Below are 17300 nucleotides of genomic sequence, written 5' to 3'. Positions count from 1 at the left end.
AAAGGTTTTATTCTTCTGTGGAATAGAAGGAGAAGCAACCTTAAATCCCCAGGTATTCTCTGTGTTCAGAAGTCTTTTCAAATTTGACTCATTGGTAGACTTGAATAAAAGAACTGAAAATTACAAATTAAGTAATTTTTAAAGCCAAGCTTAAAAATGATTTTTGTTCATCCATTTTATAAAATTAATGGTAATAAACTAACTCTACTTAGAAAAACAAAAATAAACAGCCTGATTCATATTAATGCCATCATTTAAAATGATCAGTGATCCTTATCCTTAAATATATATATTTTTTCACATAGCTTGCAAGGTACTGAAAGTTTGTGTTCCCCCAAATTTGTATGTTGAAATCTAAGCCCCAATGTGGTGGTAGTAGGAAGTGGTGTCTTTGAGAAATGATTAAGTCATGTGGGTAGGGCCCTCGTGAATAGGATTAGTGCTCTTTTAAGTGGGACCACAGATAAATCATTTGCTCTCTTTCTGCCATGGGAGGATACAATAAGTTGTCAGCCTGCTACCTGGATAGGGCCCTCCCCAGAACGTGACCCTGATCTGTGACTTCCAGTCTCCAGAACTGTGAGAAATAAATTTGTGTTGCTTTTAAGCCACCTGTTCTTCAGTACTTTATTACAGGATATCAAACTGACTAAAACATAAATGTAATGATCTTTCATGTAATTCTAGGTATTTTAAACTTATTTAAACATGACATTTTTCCATGAGTTCCAAAATTACTTTAATATTTATTTCATTGATTGGGTGTACCATAATTTGTTTACTTATTGTTACTGTTGTTGGGGAAAAAAAGGAAAATTCCAATTTTTTTATACTGTGTTAAACAATTTTAGGTTTATGAATTTTTCTTCATGAGGATTATTTGTAGGGTCAAAGTATGTGCCACTAATTCCATTTTGTAGAAAAATAAAAGACACTAGTCTTTTTTGAAAATGTTTTATTATACAAATATTATAAACACAAAAATGATAAGAAATACCTACAATATCACCATCCAAATCAACTTGCTTCATCTTTCAGTTTCCCTAGCAGTCTTGATTCATGTGTACACATCACTTTTACATATTTAACATCAAATTTTGCCATACTGAAATTAAATCCTCACAAATCTTTTTAAAAGGCAGCGTAATATTCCATAAATTTAAAATAACCATAATCTAGTTGGCCTTCTCCTTTGTCTGATTAGGAAGCATTGCTAATTTTTCCCATCTTTAAATTCTGCTACAGTGCACACTGCTGCTACTTAACAACATTTTCCTATTTAAATATTGTTGCCCGGATGAATTTTGAAAATAGGTTTACTAGGTGAACTTGTATAAACATTTTTATGACTATTTAAAAATACTGACCAATTACCTTCTGAAAGAATATACCAGTGCCCATTGCATCAGTGTGCAAATGTTTGTCTTACCGCATTTTGACAGGAAAGGTAAACAACTTCAAATAATGGGAGGAATTATTTTGAAGTTAATACTAAGCTCTGCCGTTTGCTAGTAGAATTACTTTAGGCAAGTTTCTTAATTTCTTTGAGCACGATTTCTCTAAGACGGGGAAAATACTGCCTACCTTACAGGTTCTTTTCAGGACTAAACATATGGTATAAAACGGCCTTATTACGTTGCCCTCCATAAAGTCACTATTTAAACAGTCTGATAGGTTGAGGAAAAACAGCTCACTTAAATCCTATTGTTTTTTTCTGCAAGGGTATGACCATGGTTTCACCACATTTATTTTGATAGATTTAACCACATTTTATTTGGTAGAGTCGAAGTTGGGTTTTTTACCATTCGTAAAATCATATTGCATCTTAAAATCAAGAAAATATTGTTTTTCTTGAAAAGTGGTTATTAATTGTGCTATCTTCCAGTGCTCTAGAATGGAAACAATGTACATTTTCACTTGTGTGCATTATGTGCTTATCTCCTTTGTTCATATATTTATTGATATCTTGATGGGTTAATACGAATTAATTTGCATTAACTCATCAAAGTTCGTAATTTCTAACCATTTCTCCTATTTACTTGATTATTATTATTTAAGGTTCTCTTATTTGTGGGAGTGGGACGGGTGATGAAAGAACTTAATAATTGCATACGGGCTGGGTGCCATGGCTCATGCCTGTAATCCCAGCATTTTGGGAGGTCAAGGCGGGCGAATCACCTGAAGTCAGGAGTTCAAGACCAGCCTGGCCAACATGATGAAACCCTATCTCTACTAAAAATACAATAGTTTAGCTGAGTGTGGTGGTACATGCCTGTAGCTTCAGCTACTCTCTCGAGAGGCTGAGGCTTGACAATTGCTTGAACCTGGGAGGTGGAGGTTGCATTGAGCCAAGATCCTGCCACTGCTCTCCAGCCTGGGCGACAGAGCGAGACTGTCTCAAAAAAGAGAGAAAAGGAATTGCATATGCATGAATGTGCCAGTTTTTCCTTTTTGAGATTTTCCTTGTCATTCTTCCACAGATCCTAAGTAGGTTGTTATTCCATGGCCTATTATTTTGTCTTTTATTCACAGCTCATACTATGTTATAAGTGATCATTTTAGGTCCTTGTTTACCTCATTAGGCTCTGAGATATTTATTCAAGAGTAAAGAGAGTGTGTTATTTATTTATAAGGGAATAGGCATTCAATAGATGCCAGATGAACAAACATTTGACTCTGGTCCACTGGAGTTAATTTAAGGTGTGACCCTGAAGCCTCCTCAACCTCACCAAGGACGCTGCGGATCGGTTTTCCTAATAACAATCAAGTAATCACTACCTCTTCCCTTGGTTTGTAATGGTGTTCCAGCTATCAGCTTCCCTGGAGAACTATGTTCTCCTGGATCACTGCTTATTTCACACTTGCAACTGTTTGTTTCTTTGTGAGATTGCCCGTTTGTAAGCTGAGTACAGAGACCACCATCTTGTTCTTGCTCTCTGTCTTGGAATGTTTAAGAATAAGCGGTAGATTGAACTGATAAATTGATAGATGATGAATTCTTATATTCACTTGAGTCTATTTCTGGGTTTTCTGGTCTCTTCAATTCAACGATTTCAGTTTAGACGCCTAGCACTCTGCTAGGCTTGAGTGATAAAATAGTGAGGAAGCCGTGCATCTGATCTTGAGCCGTATTCTAGTAGGCTAAACAGAAGAATGAATAGGTTGCTTCAGTACGATGTCAACCGTAATAGAGGTTGCCCTCTATCATGGTTGTCCAGTGTGCCCTCAAAGTACAGGGAAAGTTTTACTTGATCTATTAACAGAACAAGTCAGAGAAGCCTTCTTTTGTTTTTGAGATGGAGTCTCGCTCTGTCGCCCAGGCTGGAGTGCAGTGGCGCGATCTGGGCTCACTGCAAGCTCCACCTCCTGGATTCACGCCATTCTCCTGCCTCAGCCTCCCGAGTAGCTGGGACTACAGGCGCCCGCCACGACGCCCGGCTAATTTTTTGTATTTTTAGTACAGACGGGGTTTCACCGTGTTAGCCAGGCTGGTCTCAATCTCCTGACCTCGTGATCCACCCGCCTCGGCCTCCCAAAGTGCTGGGATTACAGGCGTGAGCCACAGCGCCCGGCCAGAGAAGCCTTCTTGAAGGGACATATCTCAGCAAAATCTTAGAAAGTGAGCAGGGGAAAGCCAGGCAAAGAAAGGTGAGAGGTATTTTCCAGGTAGGAAAATAGTATCAAATGCAATTGATCTATGTCTCTGATTTGGAAATGTTATTATCTTCATTATTGCTATTTTGTAATTTTTAGACAGTCTGTTAGATTTTTGTAATTTTAATGATTTTTCTTAGAGAATATGTTTACCTTTTTTTTTTTCTCTCTTTTATTTTGCCTGGTAAATTTTAGAATTATTTTGTTTACTTCTCAGAAAATTTCTGTTGAGATTTAAAAGTATTGGCATTTTGTTAAGTGTGAAAATTAACTTAAAGGAAAACAAGATAGTCTTTATCAATTTTAGCCTATACAGTTGAGAGTTGGTCTCTGTATTTAATATTTATCTCTCTCAAAATTTTTAAATTTTTATCTGGCCTAGGTTACAGCAGATCAATTATGGCAATTTTTTTCACATGTTAATTTATGAATGTATATAGGTATGTACATTATATATATATGTAATGTTATTTATGTCAGAAAAGGTATATTTTTGTAGAATTTCCTAAACAAAAATTGTTTCACTTTTGCTTATGAAACAAGCACTATTTTTTACTAATTTTACTAATTTTTACCAATTTTTATTATGGTTATTTTTTCAAAATTCTACATTTCATCAAGGTTTTCTATTTTTCTTACAAGGAATTATGTTGGTGTAACACATTTTTATTTTATGTGTTATTAAGCTTATTTTAATATTTTAAAAGATTTATCAGCAGTTTTGTTTTTTAGATTTTTAGTTTTTTTATGATGTAAAATCTAGAATTACTTATTCCATCTTAGTTTTGTTGATTTTTGTTCTTTTCTTGATTCTTCTGGAATCTTAGTTGAATGCTTTATTTATTCATTTCTCTATTGACAAGTTTAAATGCTCTTACTATGTCAAAGACTGCTTTGGCTAAATTTCATCATTTGTAGCATTTTTAACTGTTATTCTTTAAATAGGCTTGTTTCTTTCTCAAATCACCAGTTAGGGAAATGTTTTTAAATTCTTGGGATTTTATGTAAATATAAAATATATTGTCTGTTTTTACTTTCAGAGAATATAGTCTGAAAAGTTTAACGTTTTCATTTTGAGATGATATTTATTTCATTTATATGATTATTGACAAAAAGAAGATTTTTTCTTTCTTGCCATGTGTAGAGAGGTGTTTGTGTGTGTGTTTATGAGTTAATTTTTTGCTTTGCCATATTGTAAGTTATAAGACAGGGGAGTAGTTAAAAATTTTCCCTTACAATTAAATTTGTCAAGCTTCTGTTTATTTTTCAAAGTTTTGGATTTTTGTTTTTGGTTACTTGCCTGCTCAGCACAGTGGTTTAATCATGTATAATCAATTAGGGCATTTTATTATTATAAATTTGTTAATCTGAATCTCTCCTATACTTTTTGCCATAGTGTCTACTTTAAAATATTGATTTTCCTTTTACTTGTTTAATAAGTTAATTTTTTGCACCAAATGTTTTTAAATGCAATGTTTGACTTCATCTTCTAATAGATTAAAATCGATTATGTACTCTTATAATTTCTACCCTTGATTTAATATCTATTATCCTAAATTTGTTCCAAATACTTACTTCCTATTAAAATATAATTTGGAAGATTCTATTCTCACATTTTATGTACCCATTTTAGATTCTAGTGTGAGTTGTCTGGAAAAATCTCACAAGTGTTTTTTAAATTTATGTTTAATTACTTCTGCCAGAGAGTCTTACAGCTTCATCCATCGTCTGTCCATTGATGGGTCATAAGGGGTCTTTCTTGGGGGCTGTATATTGAGCCTCAGCTGCAAGAGTTCGGTGTTATCGAGAATAATTAACAATTGACATTCACAAATTAAAATTACCCTATCACTGGACTTAACTGGAGATGCTAATGCATACACATTGCTCACAAGTTTTTCTGAAATGCACTTTGCTTATTCCTTTACACTCTGATCCCTATTCCGACCCCTGCCCTACCCTGGGTTCTTTTCGTAGGGTAAAGTGAGCCATAGAATCTTATATCTCTTTTAAAGGGGTAAAGATCAGAAGAAATCTCAAAGTTGCTGATTTATACCTATTTGCTACTTTTTAAACCTTCCTTCCTTGGAAGACAAGGCAAAGAGCTTTTTTTAGCTTCCTGGTATTTTATCTGCTTTCTAATTTTGTTTCAACAATGATGTCAATTAGTTTGACATGTCAGTAACAGCCTTTCTGTCTCTCATTAGAGTTTATCTTTTTAGCTAAGATTCAGTGGTTTTTCTCACCAAGTCTCTTGAATTGTGATTTCATTACCTTTGATTTAGATTTTTGTTTGTTTGTTTTTTGGTAAATTTTTCCCAAACAGAAGCTAGATAATAAAATTACTGCATCTTTGGAAATAAATTGTGCTCTGCCTGGGAATAATATTTTTATCAAATCCTTTTATCTTAGGAGTTCTCTAATGTTGCTTCAGTGATATTTGGAGTCAGGATGTAAGAAATAAGATGTGGCCTTAGATGAAAATCCAATTGGGAAAAGACATTGGTTCTGTCACATGTTAGATATGTAAAATTTGTTTAGATATTCTAGATAAGGAAATTACCTATCTACCTTATAATGTTGTGAAGATCAATTTAGATATATATTTGATTCTATATAAACTTTAGGAATGTATATAAGCATTTCTGGGGTCCCAGATAGGTAGGTAAATGGGTAAATCATAGTACAATGTAGTGTTACATAAGAAATTAGAACAAATGAGGGAATCAAGGAAGAATGACGAGGGCCACAGAGAGAAGATGATATGTGGATGAGATCATGAAGGATGATATCCTGGGGTGGGTGGTGCTGGATGGGAATAAATTCTAGGCAGATTCTAGCATGTCCACTGACCTGTCATTGTGGAAGACCAGGAGAGATGAGATGCTCAAAATGAAGAATTAATTGTGGTGGGTGGATCCAAGTGGTTCTGCCACAACGCCTTCTCTCATCGATTGTCTCACCCATGGCCCCATCTAAGGGAGCACGAGGGATAAGCACCTGACTCAAAGATGGCTTATTTGTAGGCTAACCAGGAGCACTAAAGCAGGTTGGTTGTAAAGGTTTTACCTATTAGGAACCAATCTGGCTTGCTTCTTGAAAGACAGAGAAGGGGAGCAGTGGAGAGGGCAGTAGTAAACTGTGGCCAGAGAAGCCTATGTAGGTCATTAGAAGAGAAATTGAGGATGGCTGTTCCCTTGACATGCTCCAAATCCTGGGGACTCCCAAATTCCAGGCCATGTTTTACCTTATAGTAAGCTCTCTTTTCATAAGGCAACCTGTGTGAATTTCTTCCCAAGAGTCAAAATGGCTTACCCAACTGATCAAAGGGATATGGAAGAGATGTTAATCTGAAAATTTATTTCTGAGGTAGAGTCAATAGGAGTGACTGATTTATTAGCTGTGAGAGAGGAATTCCCTAAAGAAGTGGACAAGGGTGCTTTCCTTCTTACCAATCATTATTTTTATTAATATATTTTACAAGACTGTGGTCGAAATAATATTAAATACAAATTTTTTATACAGAAAGTGTAATAAAGTTAAAATAGTTCCTTGTAATTCATAGCATTATTGCAATGCTTACAAAATTTTTGCATAGAGTGTGCAAGGATTGATGTTATTCAAAACAAAACTAAAAAGCTCTTCTTACATCACACCCAAAACCAGAGAAAAACCAAACCAAAAATAATCCAAAGGCTGAACTCAATGCTTTATGGGAATGGGTTTTTTTTTTTTTTCAAAATCTCCAAGCAAATGGGACTTCCATGACCTCACCATTTTGGTTAAGAACATCAGAATCCGGCTTCTTCAGAAGCGCATCTAGCCAGCATAATGATGGATAGCCTCTGCCTTTTCCTTCTAAAACACGACCTCCTTAAGAAGTATGTCTCAGCTTCTTCATAATCTCAAAAAGGGAGAAACCTGACTGGGGGAGGTGGTTGATACATGAAAAACTTTATTCCCTCCGTCACAGACTAGATAAAAATTAAGTTAACTTTGTGTTCACTAAATTTAGATGTGCCAACACTTCCCTTTACTTTCTAGAATCTTGCATCTCTTCCAGAGAGCTAGATTTCTGGCTCTGGTAAGGTTAGTCCTATGAGACCCTTTAATGGTATCTATTCCTGGCTTGCCATTTGGATGTCTTAAACCAGTAAAAAGGAAATCCCTGACTGACTTACCGTAGAGTAGAGTCTTTTTCATTTTTGGCTCATCCCTTTACTAAGGTTTTGTGGTGGGTTGTTGAACCAGGAAAGCACTGGCACTGGGGCTGAGTCTTTTGGGTATGGTGAGGAGCTCTATCCACAATCCTGCCAGAGGACCAGATACGTGTTGTGGAAAAAGCACATCAGAGAGGGATGGACCCCAGCCTCTTTGCTGCTGTGGCCCTCTAAGCTCTGGGTGAAGGCAGGTTGACAGCAGGGCTTTAACAAGGGCATTCTGGTTTTTAATCTTTTTGCATGATCCCTGGATGAGTTAATTCTTCAAAACGACTTTGTCTTTTTAACTCTTACAGATCAAACCCTGATCCCTTTGCTTAGAAGATGAAAGTATTCCAAAGAAACCAAGCTGTAAGGAACTTCAGATGCACTCATTTTCTCCCTTCCTAGTTGAAACACCACCAACCTCATTGCTGAATCTAGGATGCCAGTGTAAAATATACAGGTTCAAAGTTAAAGGGTGCCACTTTAAAAATAAGAACTGGCAAATGAGTCTCATTTCCAACTCAGATAAATTGGTAGTAACGGCCTGAGTGCTCTGGGGAGGAGAATTCTGCACCTGGGGAAGGGTATGGCCCATTAATGATGGCTGCCAAGGTGTGAGGCCAAAGACATTACGGACCAGAGTGGTCAGCTCAGCTCTGACATTGTATGCCTAATGCAGTCAGTGAGTCCCTGGTAGTTCTTTCTTATAGGGAAACAGAGACAATGATAGAAATGAGCTTCCTTCTATTTGATCCCTTCCTTGAGTTTTGCCACAAGTAAAGGTAGAGAAGAATACTGACCAAATAGTGTCAAAGATCAAAAGTAAGATATTTGTCTTTTGAAGGGAAGTATAAAGGAAAGAGATGTATGTGTGCAGAAATGCTGACTTGTTTAGCCATACACACAGATAATTGAGTATTACAATTTTTTCCTAAATGTGAGGCTAACAACCCAGGTATTTTCCGGTTTTTTTTTAAGCTTGACCTAAGCATACACAGAAAAAATTAATATTTTTGTTGTTGTTCTAGATTCTATTATTCAGGCAGGCTTTCTATATTTTCCCCTTAGGTATCTATACTTTAGTATAGATGCTGTCACTGTGAGAGACTACAGAAAGCAGGGAAAATAGAAGTTCTATAGCTTCATCTACCAAGGAAGATCTAGTTTAAAACCTAGTAGGGGACATGTCCCAACAACTTGAAAATTAGTTTGACATGTGGTGACTTTATAGCATAGTGGTCAGGAGTTAAACCTACATTCCAGCTCTGCCATTTTCTAGGTAGTGGCTTTGGGCAAGTTTCTTAGCCACTATAAGCCTCAGTTTTCACATCCGAATATTGGAACTATATTAGAACCCAACTCAAAGGATTGTTTTGAGGATGAAATAGAAGAATGTATGTAAAATGTTTAGCACAGTGGCTAGCAATAGCTCAGTGAATATTAATAAATATTCTTAAAATTGAATAATAGAATACAACTCTTCCCATGTCTTCGGGTAGCTTCAAATCCAGGAAAATCTCCTATGTTTTGCAAGATTTTGTGGGGTGGTTCTTTTTGGGGAGAAGTTTCATAGATTGGCTCAGATTGTCAAAAGAATCTATGGTCTCCCAAAATGTTAGAACCCCATGAATTAGATGAATATGGGAACTAAAGAAACACTGTCTTCCTTGTTGCCAAGTGTCATCTTCCTGCCCTCAGACAATCCTTTGGCTACAAGTGTTCCCATGGAACCTAATAGACCAGTTTGGAGTTTCTCATTTTATGAAATCCTGAGCTATCTCTGATTTCACCAAAAAACCCCAAATGTAGAAGTAGGATGTGAAGCCATTGGAAAGTGAGGGACTATTAGACAACTCTAGGCATGTGGGGTGGATTTTAAATCAAGCAGATGTTTTCTTTTCTCTTCTCGCAAAGAAGTCGGCCTCATATTTGTGTTATTAAGCTGACCTTAGCTAATGTTCAGTGATGAAGCCAAATTCACTCACTTACTAGTGAGGCTGCCCACATACTTAACGAGGCATTTGGAACCCCACTCTGGCTTCCTATTGCAACAGGTGGATTTAGACAGTAAACATGCTTCTCGATTACAGTGGCTGTTTCTTTGTTCTATTCCAACTGCAAATCTCAAAATGGGTGATGATATTACTGCTTGCTGGGCTGAAGTTGAGGAGCAGCAGTGAGCACTGTTGTTGGAAGGTTTGAGACTGTTTATTGATGGATTTGATAGCATCATTAACACTGTATGATGACACCACATTTAGTATTGCATCAAGGGCTCATGACATTCTTGCTCTTTCTCAAATAAGGATGCTCATTTCCTCCTATTCTGTCAATATCTACAAAAGGAAGGTAGGAGGAGAACCAAAGAAAACAGCATGTGTGAGCATGAGTTGCCCCAAAAAGGTTATTTTCTTTTACATGTATGCTCTAACAATACTCAAAAGGAGGACCTCCCACAAGTAATTATTTTCCCTTTGCCATTCAAACCTGCCTTGAGAAATTTCAAGGACTCCCTTATGAAGAAAGCTTTTAAGAACCATAGAAATCACATTGCTTTTGAAAGTGCGAGCGTGTGTGCTGTGCTGTGCTGGCTGAAGCAGCAGGCTTCAGACTGCTTTATCTCTTATCAGTGGTTTGGCTTTGTGCATGAGAAATTCAGAGGCAACTGTATAATTTTAAATTCCGATTACCACAAAGAAAGAGATGCATCTGACATCCCAATGCCGTGGCTTTGACTATTTTAATGGAAATATGTTGGAACTAGGGGAACCTTCCACCACGGAGATAGTGATGAAAGACCACAAGAGAGACATTTTATCTTTGAGATAAAAGGCCTGTTTTCGAAGGTTGTTTCTTATATTATAACTTTTTCCCAACCTACTACTAGGGCACTATGCAAATGTATCATTCCAGGAGCTGTTTCCTTGTCCTTTTCATGCCTAAGATTTCTTGGGACAGGGGGAAGAGGGAGAACTGGTCTTGTTTAATGAAATTTTTGACCTTTCATAGAGCCTTGAAAAATCAGTATCAGGTGCTGGAATGGATCTATTTACCTTTTTGGTCCAAACCTCATACTACCTTTGGCCTTTATAAAATAAAGCAAGATACTCTGATCTAGCTGCTGCCAGTTTATTTCAGCTGTTTCCAAATAAAAGGCTGAGGGATTCCCTTAAGTGACTTTGATTAGGGTCTGGTAAATGGGGGTCATTTACATTAAAAAAAAAAAATCCTTCCTCCCCACCATGATACTCGTACTTCCAGAGTCATCCATAGCTGATACTTTTTTTTTTAAAACGATATTGAGTATGAGCAAAAGGGATCTTGATCAAAGGGATAAATGTCTGATAGGAACCTGTCTTACCACACGCAAGCAGAGATGTCAGAATATGTCTTTTCAAAATATGTTTTTGTTGTTGTTGTTGTTGTTTTTTGCATTCCTTCTACACCAGAGAATGAAGACCCAGATTCTTAGAAATAAAGCCAAACTGGCATTCATCTGGTTTCTCACAGCATCAGCTTGATAGAAAGAATTTTACTGTATTTTTTTTTGTCCCCATGTATTTTAAGTTGCTTTTTCCAATACTTCCAATTATTTGTTGGTCTCACTAACTCTTCAAGCCTGGTGTGGCTGTAGGAACAGTAAGCACAGTGGCGGTGTTGATAACTGACGTGATGTGGGCTAAAAAGACATGTTAAGTCAAAACTATTCTCCGGAGGACCATGGAATGGGCATCCCTCTAGACTATGGGAGGGTGAGGTGGAAAACTTTATATGAATATAGACAGCAGAAAGAGCCTACAGGAAACAGATTCTAAGGTTGAACCACAGGGTCCCCTACTTCACTTCTCATTACACAATGATGCTGACCTGCAGAACCTGGTATGGTCTATCAATTAAGGGTCTTGGAGGATCATAACTTTCCTTTTCCACTAAGCTTCCACTAATCCCATCCTCCCCGTTCCCAGGAATCCTCTGAGCCTGTGTTTCTCTGGCAGGTGGATCACTTACTTCCACATGTCTTGGAAGGCAGGCTTTCCACATGTAACATAAGGAAGGGCTTCCTTCCTGAAAGACTTTGCCAAGTAACTATATTCCCAAGCTTACACAGAAATGTAAGCTTACTCCCTGCTGTTTGGAAATGTGCTTTCTTTCCTGCTATATCCAATGCATACCACAAAAACCTCTAGGTCAGGGGTGAGGAAACTTTGCCTGTAAAGGACTAAATAGTAAGTAATCTATGCTTTGTGGGATACATAGTCTCTGACACAACTACTCCATCCTGCTGCTGTAGTGTAAAATCAGAAAACATGTAAATGAATGTATGTGGCTATGTGACAATAAAACTTTAACTACAGGAAAAGGTGGTAAGTCAGATTTGGTTTCCAGGTCATAGTTTGCCCACCTCTGCTCTAGGGTCAAACCTTAAGCAAACTTTGGTCTATAGTTGCTGGATATGCGATGAAAATTATCCAAAGAGAAAATGACCTAAAGGATGTTCAAAGCCAGTTCAAGTTTATCCCTTGGGTAACATAACAATTATAAAGCCACATGTCAGGCTTTTACCTAGGTAGATGTCACCATAAGGGCTTTTGAAAACCTCTGTGATACTCGAATAGTTTCCCAAGACTTCTATGACTTCTTGAGCAGATATCAAATAGAAGTAAATGTTGAACATATTTGGAAATCAGTTTTTAATTTGTAAAAATCTTCTGAACAATATTAACATACTAGAACTTCTAGTATATTGAAGGTTCATTTGGATTCTTTGTTATGATACCAGCTGTTTAATATACCCAAAGGTGCGATTGTCTAGAAAATGTCATATATAAAGATTAGAAAGAATCTCATTTTTTAAAAAGTAGGCGTTAGTAGATTTTTAATGTAAAAGCTCCCCGCCGGCCCCCAAGAATTCAGGTAAAATTTTTTCTCTTGACCACTGACAAATATTCTAGTTTGAGGGTGTTGGGATAAAAAGATGTACATTGAGAAACTTATAATGCATACCAATTTCCAAAATCTGAACAAAATGCATAATTTAACCCATATCAAATTTCCTGCTTATTACTTTGTATACTGTGGTCACTTAGCATAAATGAAAAATTGAGTGTTATGTCTGTTCCCAATAGGTACTTGATTTATATGGTTGATTGCTCTTATTTTTATTCTGTTTGTGATCTCACTACCCTTAGGATTAAATTTTGCATGTGGGATCACACCAGTCTCTTTTATTGGCATGAAACTTGTGGTGCTAATCTCATTCTTTCACATGGTGATTAGAACAAAATCTAAGGGAAAAGGTTCTGGGAACTTTTTGCTTTTTTGTCATCTAAAGATTAATGAACTTGAGATGGCAAAATGCAAAGACAGTCTACTTTTAAAAATCACCTGTCTTAACCTATCTAGCCACAAATGACTTTGTAGCTATCATTGTTTATCTGAATGATATGGGATAGGTGCTCCTAGTAGCCAAGGAGGGCGTTTCCTGGCTTGGAAAAACCCTGTATTGATACATACAGATTCTGGCAACATGGCCCTATGGAATATTAATTATACTGATCCAGCATAATCTGATGTCTTTTATGGTTTTCCTTTTTAGACCTTAGTGCTACAAACCAACCAATCACTGGGTCTCACCCCTAAGAGTGACCAGCCCAACTCTTCTGCATGAGATATTGAACAAGAGTGCTTGGAGTGAGTTTGGGGTCTGGACGCCAGCAGCATCACTGGCCAGGCTAGGACCCACGCCGCTGTCCCCCACCATCTACTTCTAAGTAAGCGACTAAGCAACACACAGCTTGCTTTTACATCCCATGTGTGCAAATCTCAGCCTGATAAAGCTTGAGTGTCATCTCAAAAAATATCAAATCTTTTATTTCTCTCCTATCACAAAACTTCCCTTGCTTGTAAAGTAAGAAAAAGTAAAACCTTGTTGAGGGAAAAGAAAAATCCAAATGCCACCCAGGCCTACAAATACTACTTCATTTAGGCTTGCAGGGCCACTGCTTTCCAAATGGCATCCAGGACTGTCTAAGCCAGTGATGAGTGAGTTCATTCTGGGCTCTTTGAAATCCACATCATCTGCCAGCCATTTGGCTTGTCTATCAGCTTTTAAGATGTCCAGTCATAACTAAATCATTCCCCTCCAATCACCCAAAGTAAACTATAGGTAACAAGATAAATAAGATGTGCTTCTCCTTGCTGAGTGCATTGACTTAAGGCATAGGCACATTTCCCCCTCTTTGAACAGAGATGGTGTAATCCCCTGTCCCAGCACAAGAGCTGGCCAGGGTGACCCTGGAGCATGATGATGAAGGTGGGGTGATGAGAGGTAGCTGATGGCGGGAATGAGGTGCTGCTTCCACATACAGGGAAGCAGGTACTGCTGGGCCTCAGGGGACACAGTGATTCTCATAAAGACACTCAGTTTGTATTATCTTTCAGTGCACAATTCTGGTGGCATGTAGTGCTTCTTAGAGAAAACACAATAGTGGCTTTAGGAATATGAATATCCCGGCACTGAAAAAATATATAAGAAGAACAAAGTCAGAGAGTTTGTGAATGCCTTTAAAAATAAAGGGCATGTTTTGACATTTCCCACCAATCCCAAGAAACATGGTAAACATAATTAGGTTCCTTATGCTACTCTTAATTAGACTTCCAGGCTTCTTTTGGGGTAGGAGTTCTGCTCTTAGGGATTTTGATTGACCTGATCATTGTGGGTTGAAATCTTTTGGTTAAAGTCAGAAGTGAGAACAGAACAGCTTTTAAGCCATTTTTCCCTTAAACAGAGACATATCACCCGTTTGTTCATTGCCCATCAGGCCATTAAGTAGCTTCCAGCTGACTGAGGAACAGCTGTTATCTTATTTTGTGCTGATTTACAGCTCCTAATTTGACTGTAGGAGAATCTGTGAGTTTGGAGGGAGCAAGATAGCAGAAGTTGGGTGAGCAGTTCAAAATTTGCTGAAATTCATCCTCCTCATTCATTCATTCAACTACAAAAACCCCAATATGTCTGGTAGCCAAGGTAGGCCAGCCATTTTGAATTCCTACGGCTGACTTCTACAGCATTGCCAGTTCCTAGCTTGAAGAGGGGGAAGTTAGCCAGCCTTACTAAAGCTAAAACAGGAAATCAAATGCCTATTTTTGATACAAAGGTCTCAGAGCTTGAGTGCGACTGAGATTCCCGCCATCACTCCCTCGTAATGACACTAAAAGAGAAGATATGCTGCTACTCGAATATCTAGATGAAGATTCTGTCAGTGTTCAATACTCTGTTTGATTCTGAATAGTCTGGGGAATGTTGGGATGGATGTGTGTTTAGATTTCTGTCACTCAGGTGGTGAGGATGGGATGGAAAATGACAGTGGATATCGCAGGGTCACCCATGGTTCCTTTTGTACTGAAACCTCATTTTATACAGAGGATATATATATTTATTTATATCTATTTATATATATTTATATCCACCCACACACGCGAACACACTCAATCACGCACACACACGTACACATACACACAAGGTCTTTGATAGGCTTTCTGTGTTCTAGTAAAAATAGCTGGCAGCCAGTGTCTAAAGCCAAAAAAGGCCTTTATGCTGCCAACAATGTCCACTATGGATAGTCTTTCAGAGGCAGACACTTGTGTTTATCTGACAAGTGGACCCAGCTCCTGCCTGAGACAGGAATAATCTCCCATTGGCGCAGACGCAGATCTCGAAGACCTTCTGCCTCGTTCCTGTAGGCGTGTAGGATCCGTGAGGCAGTCTAGGTAGTCTGATTTTCGCAGCATCTAACTTAATCTAAAGAAAGACAGAGAATAGGAAGGAAAGCATTGGTCAGAGGCTGTCGTCTCTTCTCTTGACATTCAGAAACAGCAAATGAATGTTCAATTCAACTGAAATCTAATGAGCACCTACTATGTGTTGATTATTTTTGGTACTGGGGATTTGGATACCAACAAGACGGAAAGTCTCTACCTTCACAGAAGCTTAGATTCTAGCAAGATAATGCTGCATTGGTCTATGTTAGCATTTTGCAAAAAAATGTCATACAGAATGTAAATAGAGTCCTAGAGTCAAATAAATGTGAAAATGTGACATTTAACAATTTTCTTTACTATGGGACTTCCCAGATCCTACTATGACTGTGTGCAAGGTGAGTGGTTCAAGAAGAGAATAGAGTATGTAACATTTTCCAACTTTTAAATGCTAGTGAGCCTTTCTGCTTTTTTTTTTCTAACAATTTATGGGGCTGATGTTCTATAGAATATACTTTGAGAAAAACATGCCTATAAAAACATGCCTATAAAAATAAGCAGTGGTGGAAGGTGCCATTAGATTTACGATTATAACTGATTCCTCCAGAGTTCAAATTCTGATAGCTATAAACTGCATATGTGAGGTAGCCACTATTTTTATATGTGTGTGGTTTGCAGTTTGTGGCTGCTTGAAAAGGCAGTTGTGATAACTGAATGTTCTGACTATCTCTTCTAAAACAAAATAGGAAATGCCATACCAATCAAAAGGGGGACTTTTATATCCATCGAGTGGATGTATAGAAGCAGGTAGAGACTGATAACCTCTCTCATTGAATAGTCAGGTGGAATAGCATTTTTCTTAAAAAAAAAAAAAAACACAGATTTTTTAACTCTATGATTAAATAGCAAAGTTCACTTATGAGCACTTTGAAGGCATTTTTAAAAGTTTACAGACAAATCACATTTTGGGTGTGGGTAGTAATTGGCTTGTCTTGCTAGCAAAAACACAAGCAGCATTTCTGTTCACCCAGCTGGGACTGTGTTGGTATAAGAGAATGAATATCTGCAGCGTTTCATTCCCTTGCTGCCTAGTCTTACCCTATAAAGTTTTGGCTTGTTCTGGTTGGGACAGCTGTTCAATCTGCCTCCCCATTTTCAGTGAAAACAGAAACATGTGACACAAAGTAATGACAAGTAAATTAAGTTCATCTTGAGCCAGATGTGTATAATATATACAGCTTAATTATGTTGGCTAACAAAATCTTATTTTAAGGTGACAAGAGAGAATTTGAAAATAGCATTCATTTTCATGGTCATATAATTCTGTACTTGGAATACATGCCATTATCTCTGCATTTTACAAATAACAAATCATCACTTTGATGGATTGTGGGTTTGGCTTATAATCATGCTGCTCAATTAATTGTTTCAGAAATAAAACCTGCTTGGCTCCTTTTGTTGATACACCGTAGGATCCAACTCCGAGGTCAACCAGTTATGGGAAGGGTTGGCCTGTTGGAGCTGTAGCTCTTTGAACTTCTGTCCTTCTCACCCCTCACCTCTCCATCTTTGGATTCCAGTCTCAGCTCTGTCCTGCAGGTGGCTTCCATATTGCCAGCTTCTGCATTGATTTCCACTCCTTTTGGGGCCTCCATCACTAGAGACCGGGTTGGGGACTCCAAC

The 17300-nt window shown here is 37.6% G+C and overlaps 1 protein-coding gene across 5 annotated transcripts in view; it reads right to left on the bottom strand.

Annotated features, from left to right (window-relative positions):
- Nucleotides 1-7099: 7099 nt before the first annotated feature.
- SGCD (sarcoglycan delta) overlaps nt 7100-17300 on the bottom strand; it is a 1033257-nt gene continuing 1023056 nt past the window's right edge. For all 5 annotated transcript variants that reach the window (XM_008954393.6, XM_008954394.6, XM_063604282.1 and 2 more), the window contains 2 exons: nt 17177-17300; nt 7100-15660 (listed from right to left, as the gene is read on the bottom strand). In XM_008954393.6, the coding sequence (XP_008952641.1) occupies nt 15487-15660; nt 17177-17300 (298 nt within the window). In that variant the 3' untranslated portion in view covers nt 7100-15486. The remainder of the gene's footprint in view (nt 15661-17176) is intronic.

This window comes from Pan paniscus, chromosome 4 (assembly GCF_029289425.2).
Source record: "Pan paniscus chromosome 4, NHGRI_mPanPan1-v2.0_pri, whole genome shotgun sequence".
In the NCBI taxonomy this organism is placed as follows: domain Eukaryota; kingdom Metazoa; phylum Chordata; class Mammalia; order Primates; family Hominidae; genus Pan; species Pan paniscus.
The sequence above is the reverse complement of the archived record's forward strand: the minus strand, read 5'-3'. Positions and strand labels throughout refer to the sequence as shown.